Consider the following 23454-nt stretch of genomic DNA (forward strand, 5'->3'; position numbering starts at 1 on the left):
GGGTCAGTGAGAATGTTGTCTTTGGGGATGCAGGAACCTGTTTGAATGGGGATATGTCTGTCTGTATGGATGGCTGAGAGCCAGTGTCAAATATGTACTAGTGACACAGGACATACCTTTTGACATGCATCATAGTTGCACTTATAAAACCAACATACAACCATTTTTAAAATGAGAGAAATTTAAAGTGCCAAAAAGATTTCAGCAAAAGTGTTCACAATATGGAATATACTTCTGCATCTTAAATTTCTCCCACTTAAAATAATGGCTGTGTTTTTCATTTAAAAATATGGCACGGTCTACAAGCCTCTGGGAGCAAGGTGCCCACTTGTGTAAAGGTGACACTTTGAAATGGGAGAAAAGAAAAAGGAAGAGTTAAGTACAACTCCTCATTTAAATTTTAACCCATTTTCAAGTGTCACATTTACAAATCCCAGACGTCTTACTCCCAGTGGCCTGTAGGCACGTTGCCATATTCAACAGGCTTCATAAAACCTTATAATTGATTTAATTGAAAGTGGAGAAAGACATGAAGATTGAACACAAATATTTTTCTTGACTTTAAATTATCCCCTAATAAAAACAAAAAATGCTGTACTTTTCAGTTCTAAATATGGTACAGTGTATACTGGCCACTGGAGCAAGAGACCTGCTATATCTAAATGTGACACTAAGAAATGGGAGAACATTAAAATGAAGAGTTAACTTGATCACAAAGGTAATTTTTTCATTTTCATTTTCTCCTATTTAAAAGTCTTCAGAAACCATTTATTTCTTACTTCAATATTGAGTTGACAAGGTCTTTTTATTTAAGAGTTGAATAAATCCAGCTGAACGCTACTCGTTATCGGGATCTGCTATGTACAACTTGATGATTATGTAAAATAAGCAACCTTCCCTTAACGTTTAGGAGAATGTGACCCTGTGCTTAGTTAAAAACAGGCATTTGCAATACAATAAGCCTCACGTTTGCTCAAGTTAAAGCTATTTGTGTTGTAAACTCCTAACCGGACTTTTCTTGTCACATATACTGAAAATGCAAAGATAAACAGTTTCACATAAGCAAGCCGGCTGCTGCGAAGCAAACACACAAAAGGAAACAGAAGTTAGTTCGCAGTGAAACGTATTGTCAAAAATGCAATTAACCATGTTACCCGCAAAAGTGCAATTATTTATGTAACAGGATAGATGCCATGCAAAGCGCCGAACTGGTGCCCAGCGAGATTTCACTACCTACGATACCAAGAGAAAAGGTAGTCCAGAAACTATACGGAAAGCATGGCGCCCCGTATGTTTTACGTAGTTGGCTGGTGCCCTCTGAGGGCTAAACCCCGGAAAAGGCATGATGTATGCATGCCTTTCACTGATCACATCAAGCGAATTTTAAAAGGCAAGCCCACGAACCAACCAAAGTGATGGGTGTGGTTACAAGCCCATAGATAACGACCGAGCGCTTTGCGTGCTCGACCCTAATGAACTCTAGGCTACAAACTACTCTGAAGGTGTCTGCAGGCTACTGGTAGCTCGCAATAGACAAGTTGGAGACCCCTGGTCTATAGCTTTCGTCACAGTGTAAATCACCTATTAACTCTTAAACACATGTTCAATGTAATGTAAATAACCCGGAAATAGGTAAAAATTGCACTTGAATTAGGAAATGAACTTTGTTTGGGTGTGAACACAGTGGTTGCTGTATGAAATCTTTGTGGGGAGTAGAAGCCACTATGCTCTTCAGAGTGGGCTGGGAAAGTGCTTGTCTGTTAGTCTTGACAACTGTTCTCCCAGCTGCATTCATTACATTGTTTTTGCTTGGAGACAACTAGTGCATTTGAGGTGTCAGCATGAAGGATTATTACAAGTATGTGTTTTTTTTTATTTATTTTTTTAAATTGACGATGTCCCTTCAAGAGTACAGATTCTAAAAATGGTTGTAAACTTTGAAGGTTTTGCTAAAATAGTTATCTTCTACAGCACTGAATGTTTTAGGTTTTTAGAGATTGTAGATTATTAGTTTAGGGTTGAAGCGCTTTAAGGCGGGGTCTTCAAACTGGGGGGTGGGCCCTGTTAATGGGCCCTCAAGTGATCAGGAAGGGTGGAGGACATGCTCTGGCCGCAATAAGCATTCTACGGATCAACAGTGCTTTGTTGTAAGCATAAAACAAATTGTTGCATTTTTAAAAATAACAGAACTTAACTGCAATTTTTGTCTACACGTTTAAACATTGCAAGCTGAAAAGGATAATTGTGATAAATCCTAGGAGGGGGGGCTGATTTCCTCCCCCCTTACTTTTGTGGCGGGGGGGGAAGAGAGGTGCCATATTAATTAAAAAGATGAAATCTACTGTTCAAAGGTGTTTAGTTTTCTCAATTTAAAAAAATACAAATTTCCCAACGGGTCTGGAAGTTGGCGGAACTGTACTTTAGGCTTCTAGTTGAAGTGGTTTCTCACCAAGCTATTATTTTCACTGTTTTGGTAATGGCAGCTAATCTAATAAGTGCCTTGAATCCTTTGAGGGCACTGGATGTGCTTTACTTAAGTGCAGTTCTGTCTTATGATTAGAGGTGAGGCTTATGCTAATTTCCTTTATAGCAGCTATTTTATAAACTGATAGAAACTACCATTCCCATGAACCTTTGTAAATAAAACAAAAGTCTACAACCAATAGGCGGCCAGGTCCATCCAGCAACCAATCGGGAACCAACAGTCTTTAACGTAGTCCTTCAACTTTTTCGCCCACACCCTCTTACTTTGCTACTCGCAGCGGAGACAAGTCAATCTCTCATTTTCTCTCTTTATTAGAAGTGATGGTATTGCGTTCTCTCATTACTGTGTGTGCTTTAGCTAATCTGAGTGTTTTTTGTTACTTTAGGCATTTCAGCCGCAGGAACACAACTGTGCTCCTTCCCAGCTAGCAGCTTGGTGCGGCTCTGTCTAAGGTGTGGTCCTCAACCCGCTAGGTGGTGCTGACAGCAGCACGTTGTTAGGATGCAATGCACAACTTCTAATTCCTGTCATAGCGGGCTCAGTCTCGCACACCACCAGCCTTGGGAGCCTTTTGCCTGGAGAGAGGCCTTGGTCTGGGTCTGCAGCCTTCATTCTTTGTCCCATTACAGGCTTCTACTTGACACCCTGTTAATTGGGGTCAGTATTGTGTGAGTGCTTTGCTTCTGGCACCTGAGGGGTCTGTATTTGTTCTTTCAGGCTGCGCAGACCGAGCACTGTTGACTATGATGCCCAAAAGGGTCTATATCGTTTAATCGGGTTGCACAGGCCATGTTGGGGACACACTCCCAGGCAGGATTTTTTCCCCCCTCATTTAAAAAAACAGGAGGTGGTATCCCTGGCCTGGGATCCACTGCAGTGAGGCTCGGCTCCGCCCGTATTCGTTGGATGTCACCCAACCCCTAACCTGCACTGCTTTACCTACCTATTCCTGCTGACCTTAAGTGATTTAGTGCTAGATCTTACTCCATAGTAGTGAAATTCAGCCCCAATCCTGCAGCACTTTACCTGTGCGTATCATACACCCTTTGTTTGGTGTGGCGCTTATCACAGAGCTTTTGTTCTTATTTTGGGGCTTGTTTTATTCCCTATTAGGATCCTAACAATGGAGATCCTGGATGACATTCAGTGGGAGAAGCACCCTCTAATGTTCCTACCATGGGATGATGACTTTTGAGGCTGTGGATGCCTCAATCTATATGGTGGGGGCTGAAGCTATGTTGCCCTTTAGAGCAACGCCTCTCCCAACGGATTGCCCAAAGTTTAATAAACCCAGTCAAAGCCCCTCAGATGCCCCTGGCCCCTCTGAACCATTATATCCACCTGGAATCTGAAGTAGTTCTGGTGGAACATCGCCACAATGAGGAGGTTGATCATCATGACTATATACGCCTTAAATTGGCCTTTCTAGCCTAGGCACCCCCATCCCTTTCATCCTGGGATCCGACTGGGTTGATCTCGGATCCCACACCCAGTTTTTCCCAACCCAGCTGATGACTCTCACAGGGTCGCAGATTACGACGCCGGCCCTTCTAGGCCTTAGCTTCACTCCTCTTCCCTCCCACCCCGCCAACTCACTGAACCCTCAGGCCCAGATGAGGGGGTCTAACATGTTAGACCCCATGATACTCTCCATCCTCTGTCCTCCAAGTGACCCCTGTCCAAGAAGGTAGCAACCTATGTAAGCCACTAGAGAAGGAGTCCTGGAGCTGTCTTTGGACAGAATGCCTTTGTCCTTTCCTGGATGGAAAGGTTGCCCCCAACACCTGAATTGGACCGTAGAATGGCCACCTTCCTCGCCTAATTTATGAAAGACCCTAAAAAGGGTATAGATAGGTCCAGGATAAAATATTAGAGGCTATTCTGTTGGCAAAGATATTGAACATTGCTGAGGATGCCAAGTCTTTGGGCCCTCTTGTTTCCCCAGATGTGGTCTCTGGATAGCATTTCTGTAGGCAACTCAAACTGCGCGCTATCTACAGAGCGTCAATGCTGTTACCTAATAAAAGTGGCCCGAGGTCTGTGAACCTAGCAGTCTCTGAGGCAGGAGCGATTCCCCCTTTAAAGAATCTTTGGAGAACCCTTTATTAAGGAACGGGACAAATTTGTTAACACATTAGCGTCTTTGGGCAACGCCCGATCGTCCATTAAAAGGGTGTTTAACCCCCAGGTTTCCATGGGGCTGGTCGAGCTAGGGACTGCTCGTCCAGCCACGCATCCTCCTAGTATCTACCTCGGGGGACAAGGTGAGGCCAGTATTAGGATCAAACCAGCTTCGCCAACTCCTGCCCAACCAGATATTGGCATTTCCAGGGTAGAGGCTCCAAGGGAGTCAATACTCGTTCCACTTCTGGTGAGTGTTCTTCCTTCTTCACTTCTAAAGGTAAGGAGCTGCCTGGCAATTTTTTCCCACGTCTGGAGATCCATCACCACAGACCATGCGTTTTGCAAACAATTCAAGGTTTTCAAATTGAGTTCTACAGCTCTTCTCAGCAGGACTCTCATCCAACTGCCATAAAGTTCTCATCACAAGATACCGCAGAGGTCACTTTTTTTTTTTTTTTTGCCAAAGAGGCTATATGTCCATCAGTTCCTCATCTCCACGGTTTCATCAGCAACCTTTTTCGACCAAACTGACGGGGCCAGCGCTTGTACGCGAGTTCAGTGAATGGCTAGTTTACCGTCCTTTCAAAATGAAGGGCATCCATCTCCTGCTAGATGTCATGCGGCTGTTAGACTGGATGGTCCGGCTGGGCTTAAAAGATGCATACTTGTCAATTCCCATATTTCCATCCCACAAGCTGTTTCTCCAGTTCGTCTGGCGTGAGCAACAGTTTGGCTTTTACACTCTGCCCTTTGATTTCTCCTAAGTCCCCGGGTGCTTCACTAAGGTTCTCAAATGTCCGTGAAACACCTGTGGATGCAGGGGGGTGTGCCTTATTCTTTATCGACAACATGTTCCTTTTGGTCCAGTGTCCATGACCACTGTTGATCCAGTTACAGAAGGCAGTCCTCCTTTTGCAGAGCCTTGGATTTGTCATAAACAAGAAGTTGTCTCTTTTGGTACCCTCTCAGAAGACAATTTGTTTTTGGTTTTGTGATGGGCTTGACCAAGGCCATTTTGAGCCTTCCATCTCGGAAGGTGACGAAGACCTGTCATCAGTTGAAAAGAATCTTGGTGGGTCTTCTCTCTTCTTCCATTCATGTGATGTTTAAAAAAAAAAAAAAGAAAAAAAAAAAAGTTTTCACCCAAGCCCCCTTGATAATCTGGCCCTGCAGTTTTTGAAGACTGCCCACTTGCAGAAAGGCCTTACTTATTCTCCAATCATCCCCGTTGCAGACGAGGCACAAGAGGAGGTATGCTGATGGCTTTACCATAGGGACTCCAGGAATGGGAAGAGCGATCTTCGGGCTGGCCCTCAGACCTGTCGCAGAATCCGATGACAGCTGGTCAGCATGAGGTGTGGAAACTTTTCCATCTGAGGTTTGGGGGGGAGGGGGAGGTGTCTCTTCGCGAACAGAAGTATCTACTGTTTGGAACTTCTAGCATCCTCCTTTGCGGTCTTATGTTGAACCCGGGACAGAATCCACTTGTGCGGGTTCCTAAAGATGGACAACATTTTGGCAGTCTGATATATCAACCACTTAGGGGGCACCTGCTAGAAAGACTTTCTCTGATCCAATGACCAGTTTCTGACAGTGTTGTCTGGATCAACAGATTTCAGTCCAAGCTGAATAGCTTCCCAGTCAGGTGAACCAGGTGGTGGACTAGCAGTCGCGGCATTTCTGGGATTCCAGTCTCTGGAAACTCCTTCCAAAAGTCTTTGCCACAATCCACACCAAATGGGGGTCTGTTTGCGTCCAGGTTGGATCATCTACTGCTCAGGTTTTTCAGCTGGAGCCACAGACCCGCAGGCTGCGTTTCTCTAGGATTGAAGCCAGGAGAATGGTTATTCCTTTCCTCTTTTTCGCAGTAATCACTCAGGACTCAACCCAGATCAGATGGCAGCAGGCACAAGTGGTGATGATCAATCCCATTTGGAAGTCTCAAGTTTGGTTTCCTATTCTTCTGGAACTTTCCTGGGATTTTCTAATCTGGTTTCACCAGTTTCCGTCCCTCCTTCTCAGTCCAGATCAGATACCACATCAGATGGTCCTAGAAAGGTTCCTGTACCTGATGGTATGGCAGATTGCAGGGAATGTTGGAATTCTGGACCTTTTGAGAGCGGCTGAATAACTCCCCTAAATAGCCTGGGCTGGCAGTACTGGTAAATGGTACAGACAGGCTTGGGTTCAATGGGATTTTGATCCCGTGGACACAGACCTAGTTAAGTTGATAATTTCCTGGCTAGTTTGGTGATGGGAAGCATGGCATATCGTTCTACCAATACCTTTCGTTCAGCCATATCAGCAAAACATGTCACACTGGAGAGCTCCCCGTTGGGAGAATATCCTTTTGTGTGTAGACTCCCTCGGGGGAATCAGACTGTCTCTTCCACCAGAACAGTGCTATTCAGCACTCTGGGAATGTCAGTCGGGAGCCTAACCTGGCAACACAACAGATTTTTGTATAGAAAGGAGCTTTCAGTGAAGCTAGCTATGCCGGTATGTCAGGTTTCCTGTAGACTGGTTTCAAATGTGTGGGTGTTTGATTTCACTGGTAGGACCTTTTCACCTTCAGGGATGTCCTTTACTGTTTGTAGACAGACAAAATATAATACTAGAATTATTTCCTACTCTGCTTTTTCAGATTCCCAAAATTGTGCATTGTACAATGCCTCAAAGCATATGAGGAAATGTCTGCTGAATTTCATCCGCTGGGGGACCGTCCGCTTCTTATTGCTTTTCGGAAGCTGCAGAGTGGGCTCATGTCCCATCAATGCTTGTTGGGTGAGGTAGATGATGCAGGAAGCTGGGATTGATTTGAAGTTCTTTGGCATGCATTCCGCTTGTGGAGCAATGGCTGTGAAGGTTTTCAGTTTGGGTGCTTGTACGGAAGATATCATGAATGCAGCAGATTGGTCTTCAAACTCTACCTTGAAGAGGTTTTATTTCAAGTGGGTGTTGAATATGGCTCATCTAGTGGTGAGCAAGCTTTGAACTAGCATAATCTTTGCCTCCGGTCCCGACAGAGAATGAAAAATGTCCTAGCTATTGCAACAGAAGGTTCCAATTCAAAAATAGACATGGAGACAAGGATTATCCTACCTAGTGGATTCTGATCCGGTTGACCCTCCTCGTGACTAGTAAGTATAGAGTTTTTATGCTCAGACAGATGTACCTTACACGACTTCCAATGGTTTGTGTCATGATTTGTTTTTTCCTGTGCAGGCTTTAATCTATTTGAAGCCGCTTGTCAAATTGCTCTCTTTTTTTCCTAGAGATAGTTTGGCAAATAGGAGACATGATCACAGATCAAAGGCATGACTAGTGCAATGAAAAAGGATTTGGGGAAAAAAATTAAGGATTATGTTAGACTGTTTCCTGATTGATTGCTGCATGGAGCTGATTGCCTAATGATTGTTGGACTTTGTTTCCTTCCCAGAGGTTCATGGGAATAGTAGTTTCTATAAGTTAGTGAAATGGATGCTGTTAATAAAAGTGAAGGAAAATTGGCATAATCCTCTCCTTTGTGTCTTTAACGGAATTGAAACTTTGTTACGATAGCTAGGACATTTTTCATTAGCCTTTTCATTGGCAGGCTTGCATGAAATACATGTCTCCATTGTTGAATAGTAGTGGTCATGGAGCTACCCCTCTGCAGGATACTGCTTATTGGGGTTAACTGGTAGCTCTCCTTGAGAGTTAAGCAGTGATATCTGGAGAAGGTTTGGATGAAGTAGGAGAGGGTTAGGGGATCAGTTAATTCCAAATGTGGCTTATTGCTCTTAACCAAGTGCTATTCGGTCTCTGCTGATTATTGGGGGTAATGTATCTGAATCAACTAATCATGCCTTTTTGTTACTTCGGAAATATTAATTAACTTGTTCAGTTGAGCAGTTTGACATTCTTTTCTTACTATTCAGGTATTTCTCTGCTCTGTTTATAGGTCTCGCCGTGGGGATATGGGTTCCAGTGGCCCACGGCAGCAAAAAGACCTACCTACAAGCCCGCCCTACACAGCATATGTAGGAAATCTACCCTTCAATACAGTACAAGGAGACATAGATGCAATTTTCAAAGAACTCAGTGTAAGAAGTGTACGACTAGTAAGAGACAAAGAAACAGACAAGTTTAAAGGTATGTGTTTTTAAAAATGAGTGTATTGATTGCAGGGTCTCATAAGTGATGTCTGGATTTTCTTGGATACACACACACTAGATCTTCGTGACATTGGGTGGATGATTCTCAGATTAGAAGACAGTTAAATCACAGTGCACAACATTCTGTGATGGTCCACAGAGGAGGAATTTGCTTTTGGAGCAGCTACCTTAGCCCAAGTTTCATTTCTTGGGGAAAGTGCATTATTTATGTCTAAACATTGTTCATGCTAAATTATTTTCTTCCCTCTTGCTTTCTGTGTGTATAGTATGTTTAGTCACACAGCACCTGAAAATATAACATGAGACTGAAACATTGATATGCATACCACGTTATCCGCAACACTACTATCACAATCTTGTTACTTCTGGCTTTTCGTTTTTGGTGCAGACAAAGATCACAAATTCCAGCGTGTTTCTTTTCTTGCATATGGACGTTAATGACTTTCTGAAATTGTTTTCCTCTTCCTTGTGTTGAAAACCTCCATCCATTTCTTTATCAGCTTTACAGCTCCAATTCTTACAGCACCTGAAATGTCCCCAGTTTTGGCCTTGAGCACTATAAGGTAACTTGCCCTCTTTGTGACAGCTGTTCAACACAGTCCTGATGCCAAAGATAGACTAGCTTACATTGATGGGCTGCGTTACACAGTCGAATTGTTTGCAGCAGAGCTGCATCTCTAACTTTTCCTGTATCTAACATCTCCTCCGGTCATGTTTCGAAGGCCGTTTCTGTGTAGTGGGCCAGCTATTTTACCTGCCATAGAATGTAGCGCGGGAAAACTGACTGGTGAAAAATTAAGAACCTTGGGTGCAGATGGCACAAGCAAGCTTCTTAGTCTTTAGGTTTATTCGCGTGTATCACCAACACCTAATGAATGTAAAAGCTGTGTGCTCAGGTTTAAGGTATGTGCCCAAGTTCGTGTTAGTGGTGGCCTGATGTACTGTACACTTCTGTATGCAAGGTTTCACCACCGCTCAGTGTAGCCTTTATTCTATTTGAACCTAAGAGAGGCTTTTGCCAGAGCTTGCATGGTCTACTTACCAGATTGTAGGTGATAAATGAAGTTAAAACAAACAAATTGCCAAAATAAGTAAATTTGCCCTTTAAAGTAGCTTCTTTGTTTTTTTTTTTTTTTTTTTTTTTGTATGAATGTTTCTACATTGTGTATATCATTTTGTAATATAACTGTTCACGTTTGAGGCTGCTTGCCAATTCTGCTTAAGAATGCTCAAAAGGAGGGAAATCTCCAATTGATTTTTAGGTCACAGACTATCAGACAGCACAGCTGTCTGGTTTGCTAAAGACAGCTTGGACTTTCAGAAAGTTGACCTAGGAATGCATTCCACTCATTGTTTTGCATTGGCTTTGTGGTTTGTACTTGCACTTTCTGGCTTTCCATTTGCTGGCTTTATGTGCTTTAAGCTCTCCAGGTTCAGTTTGTCCCTCCCATTTCCTAAAGCGTGTTGTCTGTATTCTTCCCCAAACTTGCTTTCTCTTAACAGGCCTTTAACCTTTATTTTTATCTTCTAATGTTTCCTGTGCATTCAAAGACCGAGGTTAAATGTCAGGTGCTGTCTCCTAAAGGCCCTTGTTTACTTTTCTTTCTCTGACTTCAAAGTAAGAGGATTTGTCACAATCTTGCTGGATACTGTAGGTCGAAAATAGGTTTCTTTTTTTCTAGCATGATAACATTTAAATGAACTGTGTAAGTATTTCAGAATTTATGAACGCCCAAATGAAGCACACTTTGTTTTTTCTGAAGTGTATTGGAAACAAGTACTAAAATATAATTAAAACTAATCATTAACCTAGGTGATAAAATTTCCACACATTTTGTCTGTGAACTGTATAGTCTTATTAGTAAAGCTGTATGTCTGTACAAATGTAATGTTCATTTTCATTGAAAATGTGTTGTCTGTAATAGCAGTTTGCTACTACACCATAGGGTGGTGCCACTCTACTCTGCACCACCACTCTACTGTCTGCTCCGCCACTCTCCTCTGCACCACTATTCTCTACGCCACTGTCTGACATTAGCTTCGTACAGTGCACGCCTCATGAAACATGTATTTGCTTAATGTTGCATAATTGCAGCCCCATGCACATAGGTTCCCCATTTGCCTTGCACCAGGGCATCTCCACTGCTTTTGTGCCCTGGGGCCAACTGTGTTATCCTGTAACCTGCTTTTTTTTTTTTTAACCTGTGGCCCTTGGAAACCATAGTCGTAAACCTACCTAATATCCGGATGGTATTGAGTGGCAGAAGGCTGTGTTTTAAGATGTGAAGAGAAAAGTTGCTAATGGCGTGTGTGTGTGTGCGCGCAACTACATAATGGTGAATGTCTGAAGCAGGCAATGGTGAAGAATGTGTTGTATAAATGTAGCCCAAAGGCTAGTCTGGTGAAACCCACTCCGTTCTGTGCACTCGTATCTGGTGGAAACATCTAAATTTTTGATAAATTTGTTTTTAGAAAGCTTCAAGCGCTCAGTGAAGTCACCCTTTGCAGTGCTTCCATAGGTTTATTGAACAACATGTATTTAATACAGCTCTTCTTAACCTGTGTTCCAGGGACCGCTATGGTGTCCCCAACACTTACCGAGGGGCACTGAACTGCTTGGGAAAATTAAATATTAAAAGACTTATAGAATGTAGGCAGATAAAGAAGCAAAATGTGAAACAGAAAATTTTAAAACTATACGTAATAGTGAAGTGGAGGTTTCTTGCTTGTGGCTTTCCTGTGACTGTAGAAACTGTGTGAGGGCTGTTAACCTGCATGTTAATATTTTCCTTTTGGAGTCCTTCCACGCACCGGAGAAGTCCATTAGCTTTTAAACACCTTTCATAAAATATTTTTGTTAAAAATGTTAGCAGCACAGGTAAATAGTAATCACGCTTGCAGGATACTCTTTTGAATAGGACACTGTTGAAATGCTGGCAACTGATTAGATGTCCATATTTAAAATTGGGCTTAATGGAATTAATTTTGAGTGCTTCTTCTTGCAGGTTTTTGCTACGTAGAATTTGATGATGTGGAATCTCTTAAAGAAGCATTGACATATGATGGTGCCGTAAGTATGGCTCTTTGACTTGCATGATTATGCATTGTTCGGTTTCTTTTTGACACTGACAGTTTTGCTTTTTTTTCCCCCACTAGTTGTTAGAAGACCGATCACTCAGAGTCGACATAGCCGAGGGCAGGAACAAAGAGAAAGGTGGCTTTGGTTTCAGAAAAGGCGGACCAGATGACCGAGGTGACTATCCCCCTTCTTTTTTTTTATTTTTTTTTTAAACTCCGATTTTTAAACTCCTAAAGATTCAGTTGTCAGGCATCAGCACGTTGCAAATGAGAATAAGTTTATTACTGACCAGTTTTAACGTAATAGCTTATGCTGGAGAATTTCAGCGAGCTGGGATTAGCCTGAACTGTGAAAATGGCCTTTGTCCCTTGTTTATAATTACATTTTACAAAGTCATTGGCTCTAAAAGAGAACCTAAATCATTTGTAATTGAGAATTGGTTCTCCGATTTTGTAATTAAAATGAAGATTTTTTTTTTATACATATATACACATTTTTTAAGCAGTTTAGATTTCTCCAACAGCTGTGCCACACTAAAGATCCAGAATCTTGTGACCGCAGAAAAAGATGGAATCCCTTTTAACTAAATCCTTTGACTGTAACAGAGCTGTTCAAGCTCATCAGTGTCTGTAGAGGCTGGATAACCTTTGGCGAAAGTGTATGATGCCTCAGATCTGGTGTTTCAATCCTCCTTTGGGAGTGCGTATCCAGCAACAAAACATTCTAGACTGATGTTGCTTATGTGCTGCACATCAATCAGTGTGCAACTTTTCTTTAATCCTAGTAGTTCATTTTAGTACTCTGACTTTGCTGCCATTGTTACATGCATTTAGCAGTATTGGGAAAGTCCCTCTTTGTTCTTTCTCCATCACCCTGGAATGGAATTACACTATTTTCATTGTCTAAAAAGGGTATTTAGCACTCGGATCACATTTCGTAAAACTGCTATGAAGTGTAGAAAAATAATAAGCTATTTATTGTTCGAGGAAAAGGTGCTTTTGTGTAGGCTGTTACTAAAGAGGTTAGTTGCATCTTGAGAGTAATGTTTTTAGAGAGAACTGGTTTTAGATGTTTTGTAGAGGGAGCTGCTTAAATACCATCAAGCAAATGTTTATTTGAACTAAGTTGATATATGCTTAGTTCTACAAAGGTTTTGTAGCGGGAGCTACTTAAATAATAGCAAGCAAATGTTTTATTTGAGTCGAGGGGTTCCCCAGAGTCTTAATGGAGGCTAAAGTAGGTAATACTAATGCTCTTTTGTGGTAGTGTGGTAGTGTGGTTGAGTAGTTAGGCTTATCAGAGTGTAGTGCTAGGCATTTGTTGTTCAGACAAGAGAAGAAGCACACACTCAATGACTTAACTCCATGCCAATGGTTTTTATATATCAAAAATATATTTTCTTAATTTATTTTTAGAACCACAAGATTCAAGTTGCAGATAAGTACTTCAATAGATTCGTATTTCACAGATGTATCAACAGTACTTTGGAATCGATAAGTCATACAGTTTGTGGAATATTGGCAATAATCTGTTTTAAAACTTTACACTTAGTGCAATTTTCAGAAACTTCCTGGGGGGGGGGGGGGGTAGAAAAGTTAGCTTTACAGGCAAGTACAACACTTACAGTTCTAGTCTCCGAGGGTTAGGAAGTCCACAGGTTGGGGTTCACGTTAACCCCAAACACCCACCACCAGCAACACGGGGCTTCCCGGGTGCAGAGGTCAAAGTGTAGGCAAAATTAACATAGGCTCCTATGGAGCAGGCATCATTGTGGAGAGGTCAACCCAGGGTGGGCATTTGCTCGGAATTGCCTGGGTATCCTTTTTTAGCTGGTTGGACCACCTGGATACTGGACGCGGGTGTCTAGTGCAGAGTGGTCAGTACTCATGCATTGGAAATGAGGTTGGAGTCCTTAGTTGTTGGGTTCTTCTTGGACAGGGCTGCTGTCCATGGGAGTTCTTTGCCATTTTTGGGTGCAGGGCAGTCCTCTGGAGCTTGGCAGAGGTCGCTGGTCTCCCTGGGAGAAAAAGGTAAAGTTGACAGCACCCCTCTCTGGGTGCCATGCGACTGCCTGTGGCATAGGTAAGATGCCTCTCTAGCAGGCCTTACAGCCCTAAGGCAGGGTGCACTATATTACGGGTGAGGGCATAGCGGCATGAGCAGTATGCCCCTACAGTGTCTAAATTCGTTCTTAGACATTGTAAGTGCAGTCTAGCTGTATTGAGTATATGGTCTGGGAACTGGTTGTTACGAACTCCACAGCACCATACTGGCTTCACTGAATACTGGGAAGTTTGATATCAAACTTCTCAGCACAATAAAGCCTCACCGATGCCAGTGTGAGATTTCTTGAGAAATGCACTCCAAGGGCATCTTAGAGATGCCCTCTGCATGCCAGCCCAACTGCCAGTTCTAGGCTGACCGGCCGCTGCCTGCCTGCCTGCCAGTTGAAGACTAGTTTCTGGCCACATGGGGTGAGTGCCTTTGTGCACTCTGTGACCAGAAACAAAGCTTGTCCTGGGTGTAGGAGCTTCACACTTCCCCCCCCCCCCCCCCCCGCAGGAACTTTAACACCTGACGGTGATGCTCAAACCTGGTGTTACAGTGCCCCAGGGCACTCTAGCTAGTGGAGAGCCCCCACTTTTGCTGACAAGTCCTGAGCAGTTAATGAGAAAAACAAGGAGGAGTTACCCTCCAGCCAGGACAGCCCCTATGGTGTCCAGAGCTGAGGTGACTCCTTCCTTGGAAAATCCTCTATCTTGGCAGGGAGGATTTAGCCAAATAGGATTAGGGATGTGCCCCCCTCCCCAAATGTAGGAGGCACAAGGAGGGTGTAGCCAACCTCGGGGATAGTAGCCATTGGCTACTGCCCTCCAGCCCTAAACACCCCACTAAATGTAGTATTTAGTGGCAACCCTGAACCCAGTAAAATCAGATTCCTGACGACCTACAAAGGACTGCTGACCTGAAAACCCCGCAGAGAAGAAGGAAGACCACAACTGCTTTTGACCCCAGCCCTACTGGCCTGTCTCCTGATTCAAAGAACCTACAGCAGGGACACGCATCCTGTGGGCCCAGCGACCTCTGCCAACTCAGAGGACTGCCCTGCAACTCCAAAGGACCAAAAAACTCCCCGTGGACAGCTGTTCTGTCCAAAACAAGAACAAGAAGAAGAAGAAACCCTCTTTAAAGGGACTCTCGCCTCACTCCTGAAGCATGAGTCCCTACCACTCTGCACCAGACGCCCCCCGGGCCCATGTCCAGAGAAACCAACACCGCAGAGAGGAACCCCAGGCTACTCCGACGTGTTCACCCTGAGCCAACCCCTCTGCACACCCACGACTACGCCTGCAGAGGGAATCCAGAGGACTTCCCTGATGGTGACTGCCCAGTAACAAATAACTTGACGCCTGGAAGAAGCACTGCATCCGCAGCCCCAACACCCCTGAAGAACCAACCACCGGTGCAGCAGTGACCAGCAGGCAGCCCTTGTCCAGTTGGTGGATGCCCCGAGAAGACCCCCTGTGCCCTACCTGCGTCGTCAGTGACCCCCAAAGTCCCTCAATTGATTTCAATTCAAAACCCGACGCCTTGTTTGCACACTGCACCCGGCCACCCCTGTGCTGCTAATGGTGTATTTTGTGTCTGTTTGTGATCCCAGTGCTCTACAAACCCCTCTCCCCTGGTCTGCTTCCCGAGGACACAGGTACTTACCTTCTAGCAGACTGGAACCAGAACACCCCTAGTCTCCATAGGTGCCTATGTTATTTGGGCCCCTCTTTGACCTCTGCACCTGACTGCCCTTGTGTTGCTGTGTGTTTTGGGTTGACTTGAACCCTCAATGGTGGACTGCCTATGCCCTGGATACTGAACTTGTAAGTGCCTTACTTACCTCAAAAACTAACCTGTACTTACCTCCCCCCAAAACTGTTGAATTTTGCACTGTGTGCACTTTTAAAATAGCTTATTGCCATTTTATGACAAACTGTGTACAATACTGTTTTTATTCAAAGTCCTGTCTATACCTATGCAAAGTATCTTACATTTAATGTACTTAAGTACAATTTGACTCTTGTGGTTCTAAAATAAAGAAGATATTTTTCTATATAAAAACCTATTGGCCTGGAGTTAAGTCATTGAGTGTGTATTCTCAATTATTGCCTGTGTGTGTGTACAGCAAATGCTTAACACTACCCTCTAAGCCTAACTGCTTGACCACATCTACAAATGGAGCATTAGTATTATCTATTATTGCCTCTGTCAAGCCTCTTGGGGCACCCCTGGACTCTGTGCACACTATCTCTCACTTTGAGATAGTATATACAGAGGCAACTTCCTACACCACTGTTTCTTTAATTTAGTTGTACAACTGAATTACAAATGTAATGCTGCATTTTTTTGCAGGTTTAACGATCTGGTATGGATCATTTCAGGAATACATCAGTTTGCTTAATTTTGATCATCTAATAATTCAGTAAGATTTGCCAGACTTTATTCTTGCTGTTTTTTTCAGGGCGAGGTGGTAGTTACGACTCTAGAGGAGGTGGAAGAGATGACTTCGGCGGCGGTAACATAACCTGTTTTTTTTTTTTCTTTTCTCCTTTCTTGGAGCTCCTCTGTAGAAAATTCCGCACTTCTGCATGCTAAGTCAATCTTTCACAAATCCTACTCGTTCTCCATTCATGATCTATAAAGCTACTGTGCTGATTTTCCAAAGCTTTTTCCCCGATGGTATTATTTCTGCGTCTTTAACTGTACATCTTCTTGTACATCTGCATTGATATCTTTACCACTGTCTTCTCTTTTTATAAAATTAAGTATTTGATCTTTATTGTATTTTTATGTGTTCAAGAGTATTTTTGTCTGGTGGGTTCCATTAATAAAATAAACCTATTTACAGTTGCTTGTAAGCATTTTTAGCCTGAACCAAGGTATTTACTTGACATATAATGCTGTAATATCCATTTGCAGAGGGATGCACTGGGGTAAATACTGATGTCTCGTTCAGTTGTGCAAGGGTTGACGTTCCATATTCATTAACTGACTTTACAACGTCCTTAATAGACTTTCTGATTATGACCGTAATTGTGCAAAGTGAATATTTCATATTTACGAGGGGGAAGTGGGTCCTTTTGCAGTGACTTGATTTCTTGCACTTCAATTTCAGTGTTTTATGAGAAGTGCAAAAAGTGTAATCTTACTGTTTTTCAGAACGCAGTAGTTCTTACGGCTCTAGAGGAGGTGAAAGTGACGACTTCAGCGCCGGTAACATTATTCACATTTTTAATGATTGGAGCCATGCAGTATTCACAATTTCAAACTTTGCTTGCATGCTCACGGATGGCTAAAATTAGACTGGGATTTTCTTCCACAACCTCACATTCCAGTGTACCTACACAATCCCTAACCACTAAGCTAGTTAAAATGTCCGACTTGGGCCTAAGGTTTCTGCCTTCTAATTCATTCTCTAATATAAACCTGGTTAATAAGTATCAGTTATTTTCGTACATTTAAACAGTAGCTTAATGATTTGATTTGCACATTAGACTTTTTTTTTTTTAATTGTGTACCTAAACTTTAATATTAAACAAACAAAAATTAAGTCTCACTTGCACCATGTATACTGTCCCATATTTTGGTTCACTCATTTGCACCAATTGCCACATCCTCCAAGGAAATACCTTAGTTTGGTGGGGTTCCGTTTTTTTTTTTTTTTTTTTTATTAATTAAAGTCCACCTTGCTCCGTTGCCCATGTGGGTAAAATGTGTATTGTTCATGATTTATAATGCTGGAAATGAAGACTGAAAATTCTTGTTGGAGCTGAGATGCTTAAAGACAAACTCATTACATGATACAGCTCTTTTCATAAAAGAGCAGTTTAAAAATGTGCAGAGAAGTTTTGAAAACCTAACTAAATGGCGCTGGTACTTCACTACGTCTAAGTCGGAAGAACTATTAAACACTTGCATATTTGAAGGTTGTGGTTGAAGTAATTTGTATTGCAAATTAAAAAAAAAATCACCCTGTTATCAGTTGTTGGACAGTGAAGTGGAGTGTGCATCTGCCTGCTTTGCCAAATAGGGTAAAATTGTGTAGTAATGCTTGTAAATGTTAGATTAGCTGCAATTGTCTTCTCTTTTCAGACTGACTTTAAGGCTGTGTCATGCAGTGGCGCATAAGGCCTCTTAACTATAAAGATTTGGCTCAAAAAGAAAGAAAAAAAGCAGTCTCCTCATCTTGCCATTCGCTTGATCAAGTTTTTTTTGTAGAAGCTTGTTTGCCACGTAGTCTAGTCATTTAATAAATTGTTGGGTAGAGGGACGAGGAGTGGGGTTGTTAATCTTTGACTATCAGTTTGTGAGAGTAACTAAACATACCCTACAACAATGCAACTTCTTGGTGTCCTCATTAATTGCTAATTACATCAATAGTACGTATAAAATTAGTTGAAGGGGGAGGGCCGGACAGGCACACTTTGAAGGTTTTGCAGACAATTGAGTGCTAGTAACAGCTGTAGGAAGTTGGCTCTGTATGTGCTATTTCAAAGTAAGGAATAGCATGCACAGAGTCCAAGGGTTCCCCTTAGAGGTAAAATAGTGGTAAAAATAGATAATACTAATGCTCTATTTTGTGGTAGTGTGGTCGAGCAGTAGGCTTATCCAAGGAGTAGTGTTAAGCATTTGTTGTACATACACATAGACAATAAATGAGGTACACACACTCAGAGACAAATCCAGCCAATAGGTTTTTATATAGAAAAATATCTTTTCTTAGTTTATTTTAAGAACCACAGGTTCAAATTCTACATGTAATATCTCATTCGAAAGGTATTGCAGGTAAGTACTTTAGGAACTTCAAATCATCAAAATTGCATGTATACTTTTCAAGTTATTGACAAATAGCTGTTTTAAAAGTGGACACTTAGTGCAATTTTCACAGTTCCTGGGGGAGGTAAGTTTTTGTTAGTTTTACCAGGTAAGTAGGACACTTACAGGGTTCAGTTCTTGGTCCAAGGTAGCCCACCGTTGGGGGTTCAGAGCAACCCCAAAGTCACCACACCAGCAGCTCAGGGCCGGTCAGGTGCAGAGTTCAAAGTGGTGCCCAAAACACATAGGCTAGAATGGAGAGAAGGGGGTGCCCCGGTTCCGGTCTGCTTGCAGGTAAGTACCCGCGTCTTCGGAGGGCAGACCAGGGGGGTTTTGTAGGGCACCGGGGGGGACACAAGTCCACACAGAAATTTCACCCTCAGCAGCGCGGGGTCGGCCGGGTGCAGTGTAGAAACAAGCGTCGGGTTTTCAATGTTAGTCTATGAGAGATCTCGGGATCTCTTCAGCGCTGCAGGCAGGCAAGGGGGGGATTCCTCGGGGAAACCTCCACTTGGGCAAGGGAGAGGGACTCCTGGGGGTCACTTCTCCAGTGAAAGTCCGGTCCTTCAGGTCCTGGGGGCTGCGGGTGCAGGGTCTCTCCCAGGCGTCGGGGCTTTAGGTTCAAAGAGTCGCGGTCAGGGGAAGCCTCGGGATTCCCTCTGCAGGCGGCGCTGTGGGGGCTCAGGGGGGACAGGTTTTGGTACTCACAGTATCAGAGTAGTCCTGGGGTCCCTCCTGAGGTGTCGGATCTCCACCAGCCGAGTCGGGGTCGCCGGGTGCAGTGTTGCAAGTCTCACGCTTCTTGCGGGGAGCTTGCAGGGTTCTTTAAAGCTGCTGGAAACAAAGTTGCAGCTTTTCTTGGAGCAGGTCCGCTGTCCTCGGGAGTTTCTTGTCTTTTCGAAGCAGGGGCAGTCCTCAGAGGATGTCGAGGTCGCTGGTCCCTTTGGAAGGCGTCGCTGGAGCAGGATCTTTGGAAGGCAGGAGACAGGCCGGTGAGTTTCTGGAGCCAAGGCAGTTGTCGTCTTCTGGTCTTCCGCTGCAGGGGTTTTCAGCTAGGCAGTCCTTCTTCTTGTAGTTGCAGGAATCTAATTTTCTAGGGTTCAGGGTAGCCCTTAAATACTAAATTTAAGGGCGTGTTTAGGTCTGGGGGGTTAGTAGCCAATGGCTACTAGCCCTGAGGGTGGGTACACCCTCTTTGTGCCTCCTCCCAAGGGGAGGGGGTCACAATCCTAACCCTATTGGGGGAATCCTCCATCTGCAAGATGGAGGATTTCTAAAAGTCAGAGTCACCTCAGCTCAGGACACCTTAGGGGCTGTCCTGACTGGCCAGTGACTCCTCCTTGTTTTTCTCATTATTTTCTCCGGCCTTGCCGCCAAAAGTGGGGCCTGGCCGGAGGGGGCGGGCAACTCCACTAGCTGGAGTGTCCTGCTGGGTTGGCACAAAGGAGGTGAGCCTTTGAGGCTCACCGCCAGGTGTGACAATTCCTGCCTGGGAGAGGTGTTAGCATCTCCACCCAGTGCAGGCTTTGTTACTGGCCTCAGAGTGACAAAAGCACTCTCCCCATGGGGCCAGCAACATGTCTCGGTTTGTGGCAGGCTGCTAAAACTAGTCAGCCTACACAGATAGTCGGTTAAGTTTCAGGGGGCACCTCTAAGGTGCCCTCTGTGGTGTATTTTACAATAAAATGCACACTGGCATCAGTGTGCATTTATTGTGCTGAGAAGTTTGATACCAAACTTCCCAGTTTTCAGTGTAGCCATTATGGTGCTGTGGAGTTCGTGTTTGACAAACTCCCAGACCATATACTCTTATGGCTACCCTGCACTTACAATGTCTAAGGTTTTGTTTAGACACTGTAGGGGTACCATGCTCATGCACTGGTACCCTCACCTATGGTATAGTGCACCCTGCCTTAGGGCTGTAAGGCCTGCTAGAGGGGTGTCTTACCTATACTGCATAGGCAGTGAGAGGCTGGCATGGCACCCTGAGGGGAGTGCCATGTCGACTTACTCGGTTTGTCCTCACTAGCACACACAAGCTGGCAAGCAGTGTGTCTGTGCTGAGTGAGAGGTCTCCAGGGTGGCATAAGACATGCTGCAGCCCTTAGAGACCTTCCTTGGCATCAGGGCCCTTGGTACTAGAAGTACCAGTTACAAGGGACTTATCTGGATGCCAGGGTCTGCCAATTGTGGATACAAAAGTACAGGTTAGGGAAAGAACACTGGTGCTGGGGCCTGGTTAGCAGGCCTCAGCACACTTTTAATTGTAAACATAGCATCAGCAAAGGCAAAAAGTCAGGGGGCAACCATGCCAAGGAGGCATTTCCTTACAACAGCCAAAAATAATGTGAAAATGGCCGTATTTTTCTAAATGATGGGATTAGAAAATGAGTCTCTTGCGATTCAACACAAATTGCTTTTTCAAGGAGGGGTTAATCCCCTTTGCATATCACTCTAACAGCGCTGAACCCAAGCAGCTCCCTTCCAACTATAAGTGAAGTTTTTCCTATGCACGTATTTCATGGTGGATTTACTTCAGTTTATTTAAAAGATCTTAGTGGTGGTCCTTGATACTATTAATATTTTGGAGCCATTATGTTCAGAATGGGTCATATGGGTTTACCAGTTTGTCCATTAACATTTGCAAGACCTTTTGGAGGTACAGGATATGTAGGTTATTTATAACTAGCTGCAGAAAAGAAAGGCCATGTGTAGTTTACACTAAGTAGATAATGATTCTCTTTTTTTTTTTTTTTTTTGAAAGGCTGTTTCATTTTCTGTGGTCTCCCGGTGAATTCAGCTGAGAAATATTGCCATTTGTAGAGCTGTATAAAAATCTGTTAATTAATGTTCATGTCCCCTGTAAAGATTAGTTAGTTCTTGCTATTACTAATCAAATGATTGTCAAGTTGTGCGTCAAACCTGGTATGTTGAATATTCTGACTATTATGTTGCTTTAAATCTAACCTAATGGGAGGTATATGATGAGCAAGAAGCATTTGGCTACTGGCATTGGCGACAGGTATACTTTGAGGGTGGTGCTCAAACACATGAAAGTTAGATGTGTAGGTCATGGGTCAGGTTGGTATGTAGTGAGGCTTGTGTGTACACTGTGGGAATTCAGTTATTGAAGAAAGGGATTTTTGGTTTGCCTGAGACAGTCATCCGTCTCTGGGATTTAAACTGCTCTGCATTACTGCTGTACCTTTTCTAGAAGGTCTGAGAAGAACAGTTCTAGTTCTTTAGCTCAGCAAATGCAGCCCTTCTGTTTTCCACAGGTCCAGCAGGGTTCTGAAGGAGGTAACCAGGGGTTTCCACCTTTAAGCCTGGCACTGGCTTTGTGATGGGATCGAGATTCCCTGACCAGTAGGAATACATTCTCATTGGCTACCCTATCTTAAATCAATTCCTGGGGGTTTGGCACTAAACAATCGCACTGAGCATCTCTGTGTCCATATCCAATGCATCAGAATCTTCCTTCCCTGGGTCAGAGCTATGGACACACCTGAGGTGTGTCTATGGAAATGAGACATTCCAGCTGCAAAACTAGTTCTGGGACTGGGTTTCCCAGTATTCTGATTGGTGTCTCTCTAGCTACTTATAGAATTGCAGGGGCAGGCCTAGGTGTGAGTGAAATCTGCCTGTGACATTGGTTGCCCCTTTGAAACTGAAACAGTTGGTGGACACCTTCTTAATGCCATCCTGTCTGGAGGAGGTCACACCTCCTCCAAGCCGAGGCCCTTTTTTCCTGTTTTCTGGGGAACCTCCCATCAGGTTGACAGGTGACAGCACAGGATTATCTCTGAAAGGGCTATAGAGTCTTTAGGCAGAAACATTGAAACTTTCTAAAAGTGGCATTTTCAAAACAGTAATTTAAAATTGAACTTTACCATCAGTTTGGATTTTACACTGTATTTAATTTGAGCCCTTGAACCATGATTTAGGTAGTCCCAAGTGAAATTATACATTATAAAGTTATATTGTAACCCAGTGCCATAAGTTCTGAAGCTTTTTTTTCTCTAAATCTCATTTTTTGGGGTCTATTTCTTCACTCCGGCCAGTAGCATCTGTGCAGCAAACATTCCTGGATAAGGAAGTAACCAAAAGAGAAACACATTTGAAATAATACGTTGAAACATAAATGCAATATTTGTTTATTATTTTTAAGAGCTGTGGTAAGGGTTTTGTTTTGTATATCTCTTTATTGGGGTTAATACAACAAAGTACTGTAAAGCAGCAATATACAGTAGTGGAAAGAAAAGAAAGATGAGGAATATACAAAATGAAAAATTCAACATGTAACTGCCACTTATCAAGAGAGATTACTCCAATAGGTTTTTCAAAGACTGAGCGCTGTCACTGGGGCACAGGATTTAAGTCCCAGTAGAGGGTTGGGATGTGTTTCAACCTCGTTTCAGTAGTCGTGAGGGCACCATAAATGGACGCAGGGAAGATCACTGCATATGTAACAATATCAAATAAGGGTGTCGTTCAGCATCGTGCCTGTGTGGGTACTTTGCAATGGCAGACCTCCCTACCATTTAGCAAGAGAGGACCCACTCCCCCAGTCGTCAGAGTAACAACTTCACCAGGAGGCAGTTTGGGGTCCCTCGAGTGATCAAGGGGGACTTGTCATATTTAGCTTCAATGTTTACAATAAAATCGTCCCACATTTTGCAGCCGCCAACCCCTTGGAATGCAGGAGGTGCATGGTTTGGGCCGCCGCATGAGACCACTGGAGC

At 43.5% G+C, this 23454-nt stretch overlaps 1 protein-coding gene across 4 annotated transcripts in view; it reads left to right on the forward strand.

Moving 5' to 3' along the window:
* Positions 1 to 23454, forward strand: part of EIF4H (eukaryotic translation initiation factor 4H) — a 160954-nt gene that overhangs the window by 15194 nt on the left and 122306 nt on the right. For 2 of the 4 annotated variants that reach the window (XM_069226891.1, XM_069226892.1), the window contains exons 2-6: positions 8553 to 8743; positions 11772 to 11836; positions 11923 to 12019; positions 16359 to 16412; positions 17057 to 17110. In XM_069226891.1, coding sequence (XP_069082992.1) covers positions 8553 to 8743; positions 11772 to 11836; positions 11923 to 12019; positions 16359 to 16412; positions 17057 to 17110 — 461 coding nt within the window. The remainder of the gene's footprint in view (positions 1 to 8552; positions 8744 to 11771; positions 11837 to 11922; positions 12020 to 16358; positions 16413 to 17056; positions 17111 to 23454) is intronic. The other 2 variants (XM_069226894.1, XM_069226893.1) reach the window with 1 other exon arrangement.

The sequence above is a fragment of the Pleurodeles waltl genome, chromosome 3_2, assembly GCF_031143425.1.
Source record: "Pleurodeles waltl isolate 20211129_DDA chromosome 3_2, aPleWal1.hap1.20221129, whole genome shotgun sequence".
NCBI lineage: Eukaryota > Metazoa > Chordata > Amphibia > Caudata > Salamandridae > Pleurodeles > Pleurodeles waltl.